Source organism: Mchenga conophoros, linkage group LG4 (genome assembly GCF_057382185.1).
Source record: "Mchenga conophoros isolate Kocher_MC1m ecotype Shallow Benthic linkage group LG4, M_conophoros_male_GT1.1, whole genome shotgun sequence".
Lineage (NCBI taxonomy): Eukaryota > Metazoa > Chordata > Actinopteri > Cichliformes > Cichlidae > Mchenga > Mchenga conophoros.
The window spans coordinates 38,611,453-38,631,664 of NC_140529.1; the positions used below are offsets into that span (position 1 = coordinate 38,611,453).

The 20,212-nt window shown below is 44.9% G+C and overlaps 2 protein-coding genes across 2 annotated transcripts; one reads left to right on the plus strand and one right to left on the minus strand.

Annotated features, from left to right (window-relative positions):
* Positions 1-4,507: 4,507 nt before the first annotated feature.
* On the minus strand, positions 4,508-15,068 carry jmjd6 (jumonji domain containing 6, arginine demethylase and lysine hydroxylase). The gene is made up of 6 exons (XM_085272334.1): positions 14,605-15,068; positions 13,412-13,800; positions 11,911-12,197; positions 8,575-8,710; positions 8,279-8,417; positions 4,508-7,016 (listed from the first exon to the last, which is right to left on the minus strand). Exons 1-6 carry the CDS (start codon positions 14,731-14,733, stop codon positions 6,885-6,887), a joined length of 1,212 nt encoding a protein of 403 aa, XP_085128460.1. The 5' UTR covers positions 14,734-15,068; the 3' UTR covers positions 4,508-6,884.
* On the plus strand, positions 14,636-18,670 carry mettl23 (methyltransferase 23, arginine). Its single transcript, XM_085272340.1, has 5 exons — positions 14,636-15,429; positions 16,172-16,276; positions 16,633-16,870; positions 17,425-17,509; positions 18,282-18,670. The coding sequence occupies exons 1-5, from the start codon at positions 15,325-15,327 to the stop codon at positions 18,475-18,477; spliced, it is 729 nt and encodes a 242-aa protein (XP_085128466.1). The 5' UTR covers positions 14,636-15,324; the 3' UTR covers positions 18,478-18,670.
* The last annotated feature ends 1,542 nt before the right edge of the window (positions 18,671-20,212 follow it).

Below are 20,212 nucleotides of genomic sequence, written 5' to 3' on the forward strand. Positions count from 1 at the left end.
ACTCCAAGTGGGTTTTCGAAATTAAAGACCGAAAACTCAAATGCGGGTTCAGAGTGTTTAATACAAACCAGTCGTTTGTACTTTTCAAAATAAGAGACCTGACATGTAGGGCACAATAACTCGCCGGCTTCTTGTTCAAATGAACAGGACTTATACAACTTTAAACTATCTGACACACAGGCTACCACAGCATTGAAGAATGGTTTCAAAAATTATCAACCCTACAAACAGCATGTAAACCCAGTTAGATATTTCAAAATAAAAGTCGTTAACAAAGGGGTAAAAGAGGCATCGAGGGCTAATTTTCAAGCAGATAAGCTGCTTACCAAAGCAAAGCCCCAAGCCTAGTGTCTGCGTGGGCATTTAGTTTTCTTTTCTTTAAAGTGAATTCAAAGGCACCGGAAGCTCTGCTCGGACTGCAGCCCGACCATCAGGCTGAACAACAGCTTTAAGCGGTCACGTGCTGAGCATTTCCTGTGCAATACCTGCAGTCAGAGTGCGAGTCTGAAATACCTGTTAGGATCTGTTCCGCTGCCATTATCAGAATTATTATCTATTCTTTTTATTTATGACTGAATATTTTCTTTTCTGTTGCTCTTTCATTCTAATGGTCGCACATCAAGTTCGGCGGTGCTTACGATGAGAATAAAGATCAACTTGTGTTCTAACTAAATAAATCTTTAAATGTTTTTTGTTTCCCACATTTAAAACACAACAGACAAGAAGCCTGCCAACCAGCAGACGTTTCAAAGGTTATAAATGGTGTGCGTACACTTGATTGGGCACACCTAGTTATCTGCTTGTTAAATAATGAACCAATAAGCCAATCACATGGCAGCAGCTGCTCACACGCAGGTATTGTGAAGACGAGCCGCTGAAGTTCAACCTGAGCATCAGGGTGATGTGACGGTGGCGGGGTTGTTGGTCCCTCTGAGGGCGGAGTCTCATGGATGTACTAACGAGGTGTACCTAATAATGTGGCAGTTCAGATTTTAACATACACATCTCCTACCTGCAGAGCACATTTTAAAAATCTGATTATTAAATTCTCCTGAAACACTTCAGAAAACGAGCTTCAGGTTCAAGCCCAGAGAAACGATGCATTTTATTTTCTAAAACATATTTTTAATAATCCTGTTGGGCTGCATAAACAATTCAAGATTTAAAGGGTTTATTGTCATGTGTATGTAACGCGCGGCGACACTAAAGCGGTCGCGCCAGAATGTCACGCTAAAAAGAAAGATTCTTTAAAATACAAGGGGGAGCAAGCGAGTCAGATACCACGGGCACAGCGAGGAAGCAGGTCTGATCAGGAACAGTTTATTACTAGGCCAGGGAGCACAAATAAAAACACCCTTAAAATGTACGTAATAAAATGTTTGCTCTCTACTAAAAACAATTCTAAAACCCGTAAAACTACCATTTTCTACATTCATTAAACCCCCCCCTGCTATAATTAGGCCACATGTTCATTATGGGTCCATCAGCAGGCCAGGAATTCCTTCTTTGGAGCAGAGTCCACGCCAGCCTCGTCTTCGGCAGACAAGAAAGAGCCTCCCATCTTCTTGTCCTTCCGCTGGCCCATCACTTCCCAGCCCGGCTTGCGTTCTGCACCCGAATCCATCATGCGACCACCGCCACAGCTCCCCTTGTGTCGGTGTCCTGTAACATAACAAATAGGGGCCAGAACCTCTGCCCTGCTGCCAATCACACGCGTCGTCTCTTACTGTTGCCGTTCCATGAGGTCAGGACTGGGTCGCCGCATCACACTGGCCATCTCGCATTAACCTTCCAGTCTGGGGCCTCTCTCTTCAGTGCCCAGCTAGCCTGTTTTTAAAAGGTCTTTACACAGCTGATAGGCCACCTCTGGACACACCCCTGCCTCAGCAGGTGGTCCCTATCAGCTAATTTGTCCCATGTGCAGCCAGTCCACAGTGGACAAAAACCATGTCACATAAAACACTAAAAACCATGCAAACAAAACGACACCCACAAACAATATACAAGATAAATACAAATTTCCACTGTGTGACATGTACAGAAGAAATTTCTCTGTGCGATGAAATTCTTCCTTTGCTGTCCACACACACAAGTTTGGTAGGGTTGAAGGAACAAACTGAGGATAAAAATAAGACAAGTTATTAGGATAAAATAAGGATAAAAATAGTAAAAGACATGTAAATGAAGACAAGTGAGGTATGCCGTTGTCAATGTAAAGGCATGTACAAAGGAGCTTAGAGTGCAAATTGCAGTTGAGGTAGGTTCAAGAGTCTGATGGCTGTGGGGAAGGAGGAGTAGCTTTCACACTCCTAAACCAGACGCGGAGCCAGACATTTGAAACACCCGGGGCTTAGCCCTAAAGGGTAGTATGCATGTGGGATTTTTAAATTATTTTTTTTTGGGGGGGGGGTTGAAATGACTGAAGGATTAATTGGCTCTGTTTTGAGTTTTGTTCAAAAAAGAATGACTTCATGTAGGGAAAAATATATATCACATGTGCAGGACACCTTAAACTAGTTTTTTAATTAAGCAGCGAGGCAGAACAAAGTCGGGGCTGTATCAAGACACGAGGACTAAACCCCGATTCAACCAGACCCAGAACTGATCCGGAAATAAAACAGGACTACAACAGTTCAAAATCAGGACTACTGAGGACTTAACCAAGACAGAACCAGAATCAGAACTAGATGATAGCAGCACTAAAAATCATCATAGACCTGCACTACACTTATTTTTTAATTCTACCAAAGTCCAATATTTAGATTGAGAAAAGTTTATATAATTATTTATCCTTGTTGTGCAAACAAGCTGCAGAACTTAATAAATATAGAGTTTGAAAAATAACAAACCTAAAAATAAACACTGGGTACGAGATACATGAGGACCTGTGATACGGTGATACTTCTGGTAAACAACCATGTGACTAACATGTGAGTCTCACCTGCTCTTGTTCATCTCTCTCCCTCTTTGTGCTGACAATCATCAAATATACAGTTATACAGATATTTACAAACTCTTCAGATAAAAACACTTTTTTAATTGTAACATCAAATCAGACTAAATGTTTATTTTTTTAGATTAATATAAAAACATATTTGTTAACTTTAAGAGTAAAGAGAGAAACTGTCTGTATCTCTTAATTGTAAATGGCACCAAATTGTATTCAAACTGAGCCACACTTATGGAGCTCCACAGTTCTGTTCCTGGTGTTTTGTTGACATCTCCTGATGTTCCCATGTCACAGAAACAGGCTCTGTGTTTTGCCTTATATGCATCCACAGTTGTGCCACCAGTTTACTCACATGGACTCTACGAACCTATCAGAAGCTTCTTCAGCTCAGAATGGAATCGTCTGGAGTTTCTTATTAATTAACAATAAACTTAGTGTACATGTACTCCTAAATTTGATGAAAGTGATAATAAATAGACAGCTCTGTCTCTCTTTATTGTGACATTTAACTAATTCGAAAGATATTTCAATATTTATCTAAAACAAAAGTTTACTCTAAATTGATGTTGTACAGTAAAAATGTTTTCTCCATAAAGAGTAAATATCTGGTTATAAATGTGAATATCCTGCTGTGTACTGAAATCCCTCTTGTTTTGCATAGAAATATACTGAACAACATACAAAGCATAATATATAAAATAACATTTACCTGAGTTTTTTCTTTGAAAGAAGCCTCTAATGTCCATTCTTATATTTCAGTACATAACTGAAACCGATTTAGTCGGGGAGGGTAAGAACTGAGAATATGAAATAAACACACGTAAGCTAAGACTCTCTAAAAAAAACAGCATTTGTTCGGCTTTTCATTTCGCCATTTGTTGATTCACTTGAAGAGCGAGTAACGTAATATTGGTCAAGTGATCAGTTTGATATCAATCTTTCGTGATTCACCGTCATATTTACATTATTTGTACGGTACGAATGATTTGCTTTGTTACCTGGTCGAACTTAAGCTCTCCTTAGTATGGCTGGCTCCGTTTTCCCAACAGCGCACTCACAGGCAGCAGCTGCCCCGCCCCCTCGCTCAGTCGCTTAGTGTCTGAGCTTGGATCATACCAATATCATACCTCTTCTTCCTCATGTCCACTATCATCTCCTTTGTTTTATCAGTGTTGAGGGTGAGGTTGTCCTCACACCATGACAGACCGGCCACCTCTCTCCTATAAGCCGCCTCGTCCCCACCAGTGATGCGACCGATCACTGCAGTGTCATCTGCAAACTTCAGTATGATGCACAGGGTGTAGAGGGTGGGGCTGAGGACGCAACCCCGTGGAAGTGTTTGTGGTAATGCTGGCTGAAGTCCTGTTGCGATCCTGACACGGTTCTGTAGCCGGTCACAGAGCGTGGAGCGCAGCGTGAAAAGTAAATGAATGTGAAGGTTTTCAGTCATGCAGGTCATCGTAGTCTAAGGAGCTCCTTAGAAAAGTAAATGAACTTTATTTCAGTGATTTTTCAGCTGAAATCAGTTTTTACAGGAACAGAAAAAATGAGACGATGTTTCAATCATAGAAAACTTTTATTGAGCAACAATGAACTCAATCACACATCTGAGCTTCTCGTCATCGACACAGAACGCACACCTTCACTTAAAGGCACCGTGTGACGGCGTCACAGAGCAGCAGCGTGCCTTTGAGAACAGGTAAAACAGCGCCCCCTACAGTCAGTCACAGCACTGTCAGGCACTTTAACGCGACAGGTCGGCAGGAAGCGAACGCACAGGTGCAGCCGGCGATCTGACTCTGGTTTATTGTGTTTGATGACAGGAGATTAAACAGATCTGGGCTTTAATGAGACGTTTCTCTGATTGTTTAGAAAAAACATTTGATGAGGAATTAAAACATCTTTAGTTTCATTTCTGTTTGGTGATGTTTATATTTCGTGTCCAGTGTAGTGACAGGTCGCCCGACAAAGACTCAGAATAAAAGTTCCCTCCAGCCTGCAGTCACCTGCTGTGCTGGGGTGGCAGACATCTTTGCTTCTCCTGAACGTTTAAAAACCTCAGCAGCTCCAGACTTGCAGACAAATATCAGACTGCATGATTACAGATTACTCATTAAACCGAACAGTGACCGGGTTGAGATTTCTAAAGGTTTTTTTAATGGATTTTTGGTACTTGGAGCGTCACTGCTGTCATGGTGAAGAAGACAAACCTCTAAAAAAATATATACATAAATAAAAACTCTCTCACTTTGCTCTGAGGCGACAAACTCAGGACAGGCTGGAGGACACGTTGCATCACTGGGGCGAAACGTCCCTTTAAACAGCCGCACGCGAGCCCGTTTTCACTGTTACGATACGATTTTAGTTGCTGTGGTCAGAAAGTTTATGAATAATTCAAATGAAGCCTCAGCTGATACTCAACAACAAACTAACAGGCTCCTCCCACACGCCACCGCCGTCCACGACCTCTCGGCTGTTCGTCTCTTGATTTTGGCACAAAGTAGAAACATCAGCTGAGAGCTGCAGAGGTCCTGCTCTAATGTCATTAGTCTGTTTGGTTCGAACAGGAAGTGTCAGACAGCAGGCAGGAAGTCTCCGTCTGGCACGTTAAGGCGCTAAGTTGACACCTCCATGACTTCAGCGTCAGGTGGAGAGGAGAGGACCGGGCCTCGGGTCACATCTGGTTCTTAAGACAGTTTGCAAACAAACGAACAGAAACGAAGCGCCGACCTGAGACGTGGACGCCGCCACCCTCGTCTCTCCAGATAACAGGAAACAGCTGAGACAGAACGCTGACCCAGTTTCAGCTCGTGCACGTAGGCAGAAACGAGAGGGTGTGAGGAACATCCCAGCCTGTGGACGTTTATCTAAAACATTCATTAACGGTGTGATCTGAGCCCACGCTAACGGACGAGGTTCAACACTGTCAGAACAAAATACGTTTATCTAAGACGTGTTTAAAAGCGCCGCTCACGTCCTTCAATCAGGAAACTGTTTAAAAGGCATCACATCAGAAACTCATCGACCGCATCAGCGCACGAAAGCCAACACCAAAGGACCACCAGCTAACCGTGATGCGCTCTTATTTTGAAAGCTGAGTCCTTACCAACTAGCTAGGCCTGTCACTTCCTGTCTTGCTGTTGTGGTCGTTTTCGACTTCTTTCAGCTGCTTCTCCAGAGACGATCTCGCCCCACAGCTGCACTCCACCTCCTCCATCATGGACCGCAGGTGCCTGTTCTTCCCTCAGGCTCCTCTGAGGGGAAGTTGGGTGGGGGGTGGGTCACCTGCGCACACCTGCGCACACCTGCAGCAGGTGGAGAGTGGGAGTCTGTCCATGAGATAAGAGCTCACTGGAGAGGCAGCTGATTACTACATGTTTCATAAAAGGACATCGAGATCGGTTTGTGTCACGCTGCGTTCGGATCAATCGGGATTTTTAGAAACTTTCTCTGCTACAAACTCAAACTGCAAATGTTCTGTTATAAAAATATTCCACTGGAACCTTTGTGAAAACGTCAGGGGGACAATTACAGTCCCTTTAAGACAGCGGCTCCGGAGGCGTTCCCATGTACACCGCCCAAAGCACCAAAGAGCTCAGATTCACGTAGACGACCAGCGAGTCGACGGCGAGAAACCGGAGACGCTATCAGAGTTTGAAAAGCAGAAAACTGACATTGAAGTTGGAGAAATGGTGGAAAAGCTGAAGTGCCGGTGAAATCCTGCTCAAAGTGTGACGCCCGCCGGCAGTTCGTTTACAGTTAAACACGCCCCTCAAAAGCCGTCCAGCTCCATAAACGCCTCTTCACAGCCTCATCCTTACAGAAGCTACAGAGAAAAGCACAGTGGTGGCAGGTCTCCTCCTCCTCAGGGTTTCACACCTTCAGCGAGACGAGAAGCAGCTGGAGCCGTAGAGTCACCGCCGCCGGGCGGAGGTCATCGTGACGAGCTCCTCTCCTTGCTGACGCAGTCATCCTGGCTGCTCGTGTCTCCGTTGGCCGCCGTGCCACAGGTGCGTCTCTTCTTCCTTCGGTGAGACATGGCGTCGCCCTCAGAGCCCGACCCCGCCTGTGGGAGGAGACAGAGTGCACATGCTCAGACGGGTTCCACAGTGGCGACAAACTACAAGTACGAGTTTTTAACGTTTTCCAGAGGAAGTTTGTGTGTTTCCTGTTAGTCTGACGTTCACCTTTTATAAAAATGGAGTATTTGTCAGGGACAACTTTAAGGCGTGCGTGCACTCCCACAGACGCACCTCGTCACTGCATCAGTAAGAACCCTGCTGCCAGCTCAGGTGTGATGTGACAGCTGGGATCAATATAAGCCAGGACTGTACCTGAGCGATCACACTTTATATCCTGCAGCCAGGTGCCGGATCTCATTTCGGCATTCACCTACGTCTGCTGCTGCGAATATTTAAAAACACTCTGCAGGACGACCGCCCTCAGTGATTTGGATTTTCCTCCTTGGTCTAAAACTTAAACGCTTCACATAAACGTGGAAGATGAGGAGTGATATCGTTTCACAGGTGTTTCAGAACAACATCTGGAGCAAAAGTACTGTTGGACGCTTTGTCTCTTACAGCTCCACATACAGTAATCATTACCTTCTTCTAAACAGCTTCCAAGACCACCACTCCCCCTGCTGGTGGTGGTGAGTATTACATACAATAAACAGGAGAACACGTGTTAGCATAAATGTAGCTTCATAATTGTTTTTATAATTTATGAGATTATAAACTAAGGAGCACTCGTCTGCCCAGCTGGTGATGCAGCTGTGAGAAACGATGAGGCCACACGCAGCCCAGCCTGGAGTCTCTACAGGTTTGTCTATAATTCTGTGCAAAAGCCTCAGACTCTTCTCCTGCTCTCTGAAGGTCTTTGGCCGCTTTTTCACTCATTTTCAGTCCAGTCGTTGTACCTGAGCATTTTCAGACGATTGTTTGTTTGTAAAGCCTCCGAACTCGAGAATGAACCAGAGCCGAGTCTACACATAACAGACAGAACCAGTTTCATAGACAAAAAGGCAGAAACATCCGAAGAAGAGCTTGGAATAATCTGGAGAACTATTCCCGAAGATCCTTACAGAGATGAGAGTTCAGACCGAGCTGACGGTCAAATATTCAAAGCTCATCAGAACTACACACTCTGTATTGTGTTTACTGCATTTCCATGTTTCAGTAACTTGGTGCACATTTTCCTAACAAAATATGTAAAGAACTGAGGTCCAAGACTTCTGCACAGCACTGCACAGACATCTCTGTACACCTTCATATACACCTCCACTGCCTCCATCACAGGAAGTGTGTGTGTATGTGTGTCAGCACATACGTCAGAGTCTGAGTCTGACGAGCTGGAGGACGAGGACGATGACGAGTCACTGGAGCTGTCCGATGCGATGCCCGTGGACTCCTGCAGGTCCACTTTGTCTGCCAGCACCGCCAGGTCGGGCCGCTCCTGCTTCAGGATCCTGAAACAACAAAAGCAGCCACCGTTAGCGCAGCCTGCGAGAAGTCCTCACTCTACCAGCTACAGTTCACATTCTAGTCCACCCTAAAACTCAGACTGGGACCACAAAGAGATAATTCACATCTAAAGATGTCGTCCTCCTCCTGACCCGTCCTTACCGGTACCACTTCCTGGAGAGTTTGGGACGTCCTCGAACCGTTTTGTGCCACACGATGGGGAAGTTAACTGAGCTGGCAAAGTTCTGAGTGACGGCGATTGTCGTGTCCAGGTTGAGGACCACGTGCCACCATCCGCCTACAGAAAGACGAAAAAATGGTTCAACACCAAAAAGCAAAAAGATCTGAACAACCCGAACGTGGCTCTGCTCGATATCAGCTGCCCCACTGGGACATCGACCTGTTTCCACAGAAGTCCGACTGTCTTACAAACCAGAATCGACGACATTACCGACATAGCCGTTAAATGCACTGGGTGTCGGTTCGGCTCATCAGGTAGAGCAGGCGAGGCAAACACACTACACTCGAGCTGAGCTTCCACCTTTCTGCTCATCTCCGTCTCATTAAATTCAGTGTGTTTGGCACTTTGGTGAGGTGACACAACGGTCAGTGGGGACCTTTCAGGGCGATGTGGGCGCTAACAGACAGCACCTCCCTCCTGTCTCTGTGCTGTCTGTTAGGTAGGACTAAAACCTGGAGCGGTGCCCAAGGAGCAGCTGAGGGTTTAATCCGTGCTCATCACCATCAGCTCTGTCGGCATTACGTGAATGTAGGTCAGTGCGTTCTGAAAGGTCGGCGCCGCTGTCGGGTCACGGCTGGGTCAGCGAGCATTCCCACTCATCCACTGTAAACACTGAACACCAGCCTAGAGTCACTGACCGTCAGTGACATCACTGTCATCAGCACATGCGAGTTCCTGGATGGAACTGAAAGGCTGACAGTGCTCAAAACACGAAGCTTAGCTGCCCGACCAGTGCCTGTGCAAAATACAACAGCTGTGGATGAACGACATTTTATTCACCTTGATCTGCTGTGTCTGTTTGAGCGACTGTTCCATGTACAAGTTTTTCTTTCCCACGGTCACCAAAGTGAGGGTTTCTCTGAATTACTGTCGTCCTTCACCTGTGCCTGTAAAGCACCTGACTGTTCTTATGATTTGGTGCTACAGTACAAAAACACTGAATTAAAACAAAGACCCCCACATACTCATATACAGGTCATTTAACTGTAATAAGAATAAACATGACTCACATGCATACAGATTAAAAGATGGATTGAATAATGAAGCCAGTATGGAAGCGAATTCTTTTTAATGGAGGAAGCAAAACCCTGACGAGACGTCAGAAGTGCTAAACAAAAACCAATCAGATGCTCTGAACGTGTTCGAGTCAGTTTTACTTGTAAAGCATCAAATCACAAGAACAGTCACCTCAAGGTGCTTTATATCGTACAGCGGGATGCAAAAGTTTGGGCAGCCTTGTTCATAGTCATTATTTTCCTGTATAAATCGTTGGTACAATAAAAACATGTCAGTTAAATATATCATAGACACACACAGTGATATTTGAGAAGTGAAATGAAGCTTATTGGATTTACAGAAAGTGTGCAAGAATTGTTTAAACAAAATCAGGCAGGTGCATAAGTTTGGGCACTGTTGTCATTTTATTGATTCCAAACCTTTAGGACTGATTATTGGAACTCAAATTGGCTCGGTAAGCTCAGTGACCCCTGACCTACATGCACAGGTGAATCCAATAATGAGAAACAGTATTTAAGGGGGTCAATTGTAAGTTTCCCTCTTTTAATTTCCTCTGAAGACTAGCAACATGGGGGTCTCAGAACAACTGTCAAATGACCTGAAGACAAAGATTGTTCAGCATCGTGGTGGGAAGGACACAGAAAGCTGCCTCAGAGATTCAAGCCGTCTGTCTCTACAGTTAGGAACATATCGAGACAATGGAAGACCACAGGCTTAGCTCAAGTTAAGGCTCGAAGTGACAGACCAAGAAACATCTCAGATAGACAGAAGTGACGGTGAGAACAGTCAGAGTCGACCCACAGACCTGCACCAAAGACCTGCAACATCATGTTGCAGCAGATGGAGTCGCTGTGCATCGTTCTAACATTCGGTGCACTTTACACAAGGAGATGCTGCATGTGAGAGTGATGCAGAGGAAGCCTTTGCTCCGCCCACAGCACAAACAGGGCTGCTTGAGGTTTGCTGAAGCACATTTGGACAAACCAGCTTCATTCTGGAATAAGCTGCTGTGGACTGATGAAACTACAACTGAGTTATTTGGGCATAACAAGCGGCGTTATGCACGGAGGAAACAGAACACAGCAGTCCAAGAACAACACCTGCTGCCTCCAGTAAAATATGGTGGTGGCTCCATCATGCTGTGGGGCTGTGTGGCCAGTGCAGGGACACATGGATTTCACTCAGTATCAGCAGATTCTGGAGACCAATGTCCAGGAATCAGTGACAAAGCTGAAGCTGCGCCGGGGCTGGACCTTTCAACAAGACAACGACCCGAGACACTGCTCAAAATCCACTGAAGCTTTCATGCAGAGGAACAAGTACAACGTTCTGGAACGTTCATCTCAGCCCAGACCTGAATATTATTGAAGATCTGTGGTGTGAGTCAAAGAGAGCTGTTCATGCTCGGAAGCCATCAAACCTGAATGAACGAGAGATGTTGTGTAAAGAGGAATCGTCCAAAATACCTTCAACCACAATCCAGACTCTCAGTGGAACCGACAGGAAGCATTTAGAGGCTGGAATTTCTGCAAAAGGCAGATCTGCTAAATATTGATTTCATTTATTTTTTTTGTGGAGCCCAAATTTATGCAGCTGCCTGATTTTGTTTAAACAATTCTTGCACACTTTCTGTAAATCCAATAAACTTCATTTCACTTCTCAAATATCACTGTGTGTGTCTCCTCTATGATATATTTAACTGACATGTTTTATTGTAACAACCAACGATTTATACAGGAAAATAATGACTATGAACAAGGCTGCCCAAACTTCTGCATCCCACTGTATCTATAATAATTCAGAGTAAACCCAACAGTCATGTGACCCCCTATGAGCAGCACTTTGGCGACAGTGGGAAGGAAAAACTCCCTTTAACAGGAAGAAACCTCCGGCAGAACCAGGCTCAGGGAGGGGCGGCTAACAGGTTGGGAGTTAGAGGGTTTAAACAGCATAACAGCAGCATGTAAACACACCGACACCACTTTGTAGGATTGACTGATCTTTCTGTATATTTTCTGCGTTTTGTTTTTGTTGATAATCTGAATTAGCCCTGCGACAGACTGGCGACCTGTCCAGGATGTACCCGCCTTTCACCCCATGTTAGATGTGATAGGCTCCAGCCCCCCTCCGTGACCCTGACAAGGACAAGCCAAAGAGAATGGACGGACGGATAAACTGAATTAAAAATGAATCAAGAGCATCCCTACGGACAGAAGCCATCACAGCACATCCTCACTGACCGGGCACGAACACCGTCTCCCCGGGTCTCTGCAGGATCTCCAGCGGTCTGAACTCTGCGGGCCAGGTGGGCTGCTGCGTGCGGGGATAAACCACGCTGAACCAGGTGACCGCCTCATCCTGCTGGTTGCCGCCGTCCTCTCTCGTCACTTTGATCAGCTCCCGTGGCGTGTTGGTGGGGAACAGACACCATCGCTTGTGTCCCTGAACCAGAGCGTTCCAGGCGCTGGTGCCCAGCGGGTCAATGTGGATGCCGGTGCCGGACCGGGCCGGGCCCATCACAAACCATCTGTGGGGGAAATTAAGCGAATGAAATCAGACGTCACAAGCTCAGAGAAACTAAAGATTGGCAGTAGCTCATGACTGCTACAGCACACCTTAAACTCCAGGCCTCTGGGGCCGGTGTCCTGCAGGTTTTAAAGCCTGGTTCAACACACCGGAATCAAATGATTAGTTCATTACCAGGTCATTGAATCAGCTGTGTTGGATCAAGGACACATCTAAAACCGGCCCTTGAGGCCTGGAGTTCGCTCACCCCTGCCTTAAACTTTCCCCCGCTTCCTGTTCCAATTTCCAATCTCAACTCAAGCTTTATTTAATAAGACCTGAAACCATAAACCCATCAGGAAAGTCATTGCAGAGGTCAGACACATTTTCTCAGACTATAACCACAGGAGTCGTTCCTGCTGGACCTGAGACAGAATGCAGGTTTGAGCCCCTCGGACCTGGACTCGTGCTGGATGCAAGAAGCTACCTCCTCTGTCTTTTTCTAATCACTTTGCCTCAGTGGAAAACGTCATGAGGTCAGGGAAAGGGCTGAAGTTATCCCGGCTTCAGAAAGTGACTGTGGATGATGCCGTCCTCCTCAGGATGCACTACAAAGCCCTCCTCTTTCATCTTTCACACATCAGTTCTTCCTGCTTTGCTTCATTCAAACTGAAAAATATTTCATTAAAAAATCCTAACCTTTGTAAAAGCAAACAAACTGAACTGAAGGTGTCCTGCTGAGCCGAGAAGCCTTCACATGAAATATAAGTGAAAGAGGAAATAGGCTGGAGAGGCCCAGTTTGCGCTCTGCTGTAGAAGGTAATAAAAGAACAGCTGTGGTTTCGGCTGCAGGTGCTTCACGGCCAATTATAGAAGTTAAAGACGCTGATTATTTTAGAGTTTAATCTGCCTCCAGCAATCAAGAGGGTTAATGTGGGTACTGGGACGACATATTGGTGAAATCTGAGGGCTCAAAAGCCAAATGAAACCAAACAAATCAAAAATATCAAATAATCCATCAAGAGGTCAAATTACAGCCAATAGAGATCTGACCAATCAGCTGATCAAATGAAGAGCGAGTGCTCCTGATTGGATAGAGACGGAGCAGATATGGTAAATGGTAAATGGCCTGTATTTGTATAGCGCTTTTCTAGTCCCTAAGGACCCCAAAGCGCTTTACACAACCTGTCATCCACCCATTCACACACACATTCACACACAGATAAGACCACTCACCTGTAGGGCGGCCTGCGCTTCTCTCCTGCAAACTGGAAGAGGTCGTCCCTGAAGAAGACGGGAACATCGTAGTCCTCCAGCAGCTTCTGCCGCTTGGCGTGTTCACCGTAGCTGCTGTCAAAGATGTAGAGCGGGCTGTCGTCACGGGTGGACTCCAGGTACTCCACGTAGTACTTCATCTTCATCTTCACTGAGTAACCGTCATTATCCTCACCACACTTGAACTTCTGGTTGCGGTATTTGCGTTTTAAGCGCTCCAGCGTCCATTTTTCCCGTGCGGGCCAGGTCTCCTGACAGTTAAGGAGGACGACGGGCTTGTAGGGGCGCTCGAAGCGCTCGATGAACTCCTCTGTGGTCAGATGGAGGGTGTCCACGCGCTCCACACTGTCCTGAAACACAGCACAGAGTGCGTTACATATTACCATTATATGTCTTTTATAACAGCTGTAATGCCACTCCCGAACGTCACACAGCTGCAGCTCAGTTTGGTGTTTTCCTGCTTTTCATGAGATCAAACTGTGAAACCTTCCCATGTTTAAATCCTGCACATCGTTAAAATTTTAACATTTAATGGAGGGAAAACACTTCCTGTGGATGAACAAATAAAGAGTATTTGTGCCCAATATACTTCATTCTATTTTGTATCATGAATATTTTACTATTTATCTTTGATGTATTAATATTTTTACATTATATTACGGTGTCGTTATTATAACACGGTTATTTTAGGTCATTACCAGTGTATTGTCTTTTACTGTGTTTTGTGTTTCATCGTTTTCGGTTGCAGTGGCCACTAAATGTCTGAATTACAGTTTGTAAAAGTGCTTTATGAATAAAGTTTGGTCGAAACTTTGATCGATTTTTCTTCGCAAGTACTTTTATAAAATGTTAACAAAGTTTATTAAGAGAATATAACCGTCTGCTTCTGTGATACACCTGCTGTACTTCCAGCACCTTAAGTATGTGTTATTGATACTACCCCCGGCTATCAGCACTTTTACTTCGCCTGTTCCTCCACATTCGTGTTGGCTCTCGGGTGTTATATGTGTGATGAAGACAGACGGACATTAACAGGAGCTCATATCAAACATCTCACGTGCCGGCGGCGCGAGCAGCGGCGACGTCTCCCACATTGTGTACGTGACAAGCTGCACTCCCCTGTTAGCCACTGTTAGCTTAGCATCAACAGTTACCTTCACAGTACGGTGCGACAGGTCGAAGGTCTCATGGTAGCCGTGTTTTATCCAGTCTAGCGAGTCCTTCAGTTCGGGTCTGGCGCTGCGTTTCGCCTCTTTGATCCTCTTCTTGCTCTTGTGGTTCATTCCTCCGCCCGGCGTGTTTATCTTTGCTCAGCTAGCTGTCAAGCTAACCCGGTGATACCGCACAAACACATCCAACAGCCTGCGCTCTCACCCGGCTAACTGCGCTGTTCTCACACCTTCTCCGGGTTTCTCTGATAAAACGACACAGCCACCCGCCGGGTGTGTGATAAACACGTCCTCCGATGTGAGATGGTGGATGAGACAGAACTCTTAAAACCTGCCGGGCGGATAAAGTTTGATAAACAGCTAACAGGAGCAGCTAGCTGTTAGCTGTGTGACACAATGCTTTCGCAACTGATTACGCAATTAGCCACCGCCCCTCTGGTAGTTCATTGGCTACATAAGCTACCGGAAGGTAAGTGTCAATTGGTTGGGTAGTCGAGTGAACCTTCCCGCCCGTGATTTTCATTGGCTGTTTTAACGCCCTCCTTTCTGTTTTGGTCTGCGCGGAACTAGTTTCCAATGTGGCGTTAGCTGTGGCATGAGGTTTTCAGGGATAATAAAAATATGGGTTTTATACCTAAAAACAAAGAACTGGACTGATGGCAGGTAGATGTAACAAGGTCAGGTAAAAGCGTGTATGCTTACAGGATGGCCGACAGTGGAACCGAAACGCCGAGCATAGCTTATAAAGTGTTCACGTTTGAAGACGAGAGGAAAAACGCACGGGAGTCCCTCTGTGTCTCCATACCCGAGGTCTGTTCAAACCTGTAAATGTAACATTATACCGAGTGTATAGCAACAGAAAATACACTCAGAGTGAGAAACTAATGCTTCATTATAAATTAAATTCGTTGTTGTGCTGTTTAGAAATCGACGTGTTAGCTCCTTAAAAGTTGTCAAATTTAAGTTTTGTACAAATCGAGACTATTGTCACATTTTAAAATCCTCGATTTAATACAGCATACAGGCAATACACAAGCATATTTGTGTTTAAGTAAAATTTATAACCATTTAACCGGCGTGCTGTTGAATCACGCTTCATTGAAATTAACCATAGGTACATAAATAATACATAAGTTTTAATACGATACCTTCGAGTCCTCTGTTTTATTCGGCCTAATATATTTATTTTTGTAAACTGGACCATCATTGCTGATTTTCCTGGTTTCCTCCATCAGTTATATCACAGTAAGTGGAAGGCAGGAGGTAAATAAATGAATCCATAAAGTCAGGTTTCTGTGCGCACACGTTGGATTGACTCATTTGTGATTTGAAAAGCCAGAAACTCTAAAAGCCTTGAGTTTCTTAGATGTGGAATCAATTAGGACTACAGCTTTCTGTCACTTTAACAACTGATTAGTTCATTTTCTCAACTTATTATCATTACTGGCCAACCGGATATCAGAGGATAACAGTTAACAGATGACTAAAGCCCATGAGATGTCTGCATGTGTTAATTTTGTTCCACAAAACCAAAATTCTTTTGGTGCCTCAGGTCCTCGACCCGCAGTTCGGCATGTATGTGTGGCCGTGTGCGGTGGTGCTGGCTCAGTATCTGTGGATACACAGAGAGGAGCTGAGAGGGAAGAAGATGCTGGAGGTGAGCAGGAGCACACATTCAGACTCACACATGTGGAGATAGGTTACACTGATCCAAAGCATCGCAGAGCTGTCAACGATCCGTCTGAGGAGTCATTTGATGTGCAAACATAGATCAGTGGAACCGAATGAGGGTTCGAGGTTATTTTGATAAGACAAACCTTAAATTAATATTTCAGTGAAGACAGTTTAGTTTAAGGGGTTTAATTAATATGAGTAAAATCACTTTAGGTGCCAAATATAAACCTGAGACTATTAGTAGTGTGTAAGCCACTCTCGTCAGCATCAGAGAAACACGTGGTTTAAAGCGAACCAGCTGCAAAGCTGCCTAAAGGAGTCACGTTAACGCTGTTTCAGCTCAGCGCAGGCGTGAGTCTGCCCGGCGTGGTTGCGGCGCGGTGCGGTGCCGTGGTGATCCTGTCAGATGCCGCTGACAGACCGGCGTGTTTGGAGAACTGCAGGCGCAGCTGCGAAGCCAACGACCTCAGCGACGTGCCGGTGGTGGGTGTCAGCTGGGGTGAGATCTCCCCGGACCTCGTCCTGCTCCCCGAGCTGGACGTCATCCTGGGCTCAGACGTCTTCTACGATCCCGAAGGTTCGCAGCACATTTTCCTGTCAGAAAGCAAAACAAAGTATTCAGACGCCGTCACGCTTTCAAACCTGATTGATAGAAATTTTCTAAAAATGTGTTTTTGATTTTGACAATGTTATAGTTGACTTGCATGTAGGTCAAAGGTCAGCTGCATAGTTTGGTCTCCAAAAGTTGATTCTGTTCATCTGGACGCAGCGTAGACATCATAGTTTGGTATTTCTTCATTATTTATATGTAGTTTTAAATTGTTCGGTTGATATTTCAGTGAAGCTGGGCGTGTTTGTAAGTCAGGTGTGAAACAGCTCAGTCACCTCCTGGACTGAGTCGATCGTCTGTGTTATCAGGGAAGAACAAAGTGCAGTTATTAATATTACTCCACTGTTTATAAAGTGCTCTGCTCCTGTATCAGCTTCTCTAAAATCACACTCGTATCTGACTGGACTGTTTTTCTTTGAGGACGTTTAGAAATGTAAATATATTTCCTGTTGATGCACCAGGATGTAAAACGATTGTACAAACATTGTTTATGGAGGATGACGAGTTGTTGCCTGTTACAGATTTTGAAGACGTCCTTGTGACCGTTTTTTTCCTGCTGAGAAAAAACCCCAAAGCCGAGTTCTGGACGACGTACCAAGTACGAAGGTACGACTGCTCCTCTGTTTCAGTCTGTGGACGAAAACCTTCACCACTCTGATCACTACACGAGCCTCAGACCCAGTCTGTGCGATTTCAGTGATCAGAAAGTGGCATGAGATTAAAAATTGTTCTTTAAAAAATGATTATAATAATTTTAATTTAAAACTACCATTTGAATCATTTTAATGTATTTAGATATTTATTTTAAATAATTTGTTCTTCCACAGCCCACCAGGGGGCAGCAGCTCAGGAATCACTGATGTAAACAATCACATTTTTCATTTTCATCTTTTTCAATACAAAAAGAAGAAAACTGAAGCTGCTAAACTTTAATGTGGAAAAGTTTTTCCTTCTGTAGTGTAACAGTCACGTAAGGAGCTCTGAGAGACGAAGCACACGCTAACACCCAAAATGTGATCTCATTCATGATAATGTGCGCTCCAGGAACATCCTTCATTACACCAACAAAAATGACCATATTTACTCTTTTTTATTCTTTTTACTCCATTTTGTAAATACAATTATATTTCATTAAAATGTGCAAAATAACATAAAGTCACCGGACTAATCGTACATAATCATGAAAATAAACACTCGGTTGCAGTTATTTAGTGTTTTGTGTTGAAAAAGTCCTATTTTGGTTAAGAAGGAGCCAAAGGAGGTGTCACAAAGTCAGACACGTAGCCTGAGGGTTCGATACCGGATCTCTTCTTCAACTGATGACAAAGAGCTGCAGCGGAGCAAACAGAGTTCACAGCTTCTTCTTCGTGTGTTTCAGCGCCGACTGGTCGATCGAGGTGCTGCTGCACAGGTGGAACCTGAGCTGCATCGAGGTTCAGCTCGACCAGTTTGATGCCGACACACCTGAGCTGGCCGGGTCTAATCTGCCCGGCAACCACAGCATCCAGATGATGAAAATCACCCTGAAGACAGAGGATGCTGGACAGAAGGCCGTCCACAGAGCTTCACCATAACCTCAACCACACCAGCAGCACCCAGGCTAACCAGTGACTCATGGTGTCTGGTCAGACCTGCTGTCAGGGCTGCTTTTCCAGTCCTGACAGGCTGAAGCTGGAGGCTGTGCTTCCTGCTGTGAGCAGCAGAGGGCAGCGTTTCACCGAACTTGACACCTGAGGTCACAATGATTAAACTTCCTCGTAAGCGAGCCATTCCTGCGTGTGGTTTCTTTGTCTTATTCATGAGTTTAACTCTAAATTCACTCATTTTAGTGCAGCAGCTGGTTTTGCAGTTTACACACACGTGTGTGAATGATTCTGGTGGATTGCTTAATCTCACCCTCACTAATACAGATGTGGATTCCAGGCCTCACAGTCGTGTTTGCTGTGAGCTAAAGTTCACACACAACAGCACATTTTAATGTCTCGCACTGTGCCTGACTGTGTACGGCTATATCCAAACCACATGTGATCCGCACATGGATATATATGTTGTATGATAATAAAATGATGTTGTTTTGGATTTTGTGTCCAAACCAGAATGAAAACATGTCAGTTAATCTGAAAACTGCTGAGACGATGTTCACTCACCTGACTGCACGCTAACCCAGAGCCGTGTCAGCAGCTCACAGTCACACTTTAGCTATTACACCAAACTGGAGCTAAATGAGGAAGACTGCAGCCCTTCACAACCAAACAAGTTAATCTGCAGCAATGCTGTGCTGGTCTGTTGAACAGAGAGCTTGCTGTTCATCTACGTTCACCTTTGGTCACAGACACAGTAGTGACTGAAAGGCCGTCTGAGACGGGATGAGGGGGTTTGGGAGGGACTGAGAGTAGCACCACTGCTCCTCCATATCAGCAGAAAGGTGTGTGACCTGAGCAGAGAGAACACAACAACCTGGAGTCACTGAATTAACCAGACCCTGATTTCTTCATCGGCCTGTTTTATACCACATCAGTGCCCATAGCAACCACTTAGCAACCACATTTCCTGTCTCCACATCTCTGATCTCGGTCCATCTATGAGACGGACATGTTCCTCTGCTAACACAGGGAGACGTCTGCAGACACGTCCCACTGTCTGTCTGCATGTTCACATGTGTTTGCTGCTCAAAGGCACAAGGTCAGGACTTCCTGCACAACAAGTTCAGGCACAAAATCCAAAGCAGAGCTGGTACTTAATACAACACACAATAACAATAACAGTCAGACATCATTTAGACTGTTTACCAAACTCCTCAGCACGAGCCTGTGGGTTCACATCAGGAACAGATGTGACTGTGTTATATGTGCTCATGCTCTGGACTACAGAACATGCTCTAACATATACTGATACAAGAGTACAAATACTGGATTACATGTGTATAATTATTATATAATATGAATTCCCCATAGAACTCCTCATGGTCTACAGTTTCTAGTTAGTGCTGTCAAAATTAATGCGATAATGCAAATTAATCCGCCATCACGGTCAATGCGATTAACATTTTTAACACTATTAACCCATCTGGTGTGCAGAATGACTGAAAATCCCTGAAACGTTTCTGTCAACACTTTTCATCGTTTGAACTACAGCTGGTTAAAATTGGAAATAAAGCGCTGTAGTGTATCGTCCACCTGGCCTGAACAGCATGTTTTTAAAGTTCAGCGACTTTTTATCCTCGACTTTGAAGCTGTCCAGACTGGTTATAGTCGAGGATTTTAATATACACACTGATGATGACTCTGACCTGTTTGGCAGAGGTTTCCT

What these genes read in the sequence shown, in the direction of transcription:
- jmjd6 (XM_085272334.1), bottom strand. Translation starts at nt 14,733, where the DNA reads ATGAACCACAAGAGCAAGAAGAGGATCAAAGAGGCGAAACGCAGCGCC. An exon ending in TGTCGCACCGTACTGTGAAG is followed by an intron (nt 13,801 to 14,604) that starts GTAACTGTTGAT and finishes GCTGTGTTTCAG; the next exon opens with GACAGTGTGGAGCGCGTGGA. An exon ending in GGAGACGGTGTTCGTGCCCG is followed by an intron (nt 8,711 to 11,910) that starts GTCAGTGAGGAT and finishes GTCTTTCTGTAG; the next exon opens with GCGGATGGTGGCACGTGGTC.
- mettl23 (XM_085272340.1), top strand. Translation starts at nt 15,325, where the DNA reads ATGGCCGACAGTGGAACCGAAACGCCGAGCATAGCTTATAAAGTGTTC. An exon ending in GAGGGAAGAAGATGCTGGAG is followed by an intron (nt 16,277 to 16,632) that starts GTGAGCAGGAGC and finishes ACGCTGTTTCAG; the next exon opens with CTCAGCGCAGGCGTGAGTCT. An exon ending in ACGACGTACCAAGTACGAAG is followed by an intron (nt 17,510 to 18,281) that starts GTACGACTGCTC and finishes CGTGTGTTTCAG; the next exon opens with CGCCGACTGGTCGATCGAGG.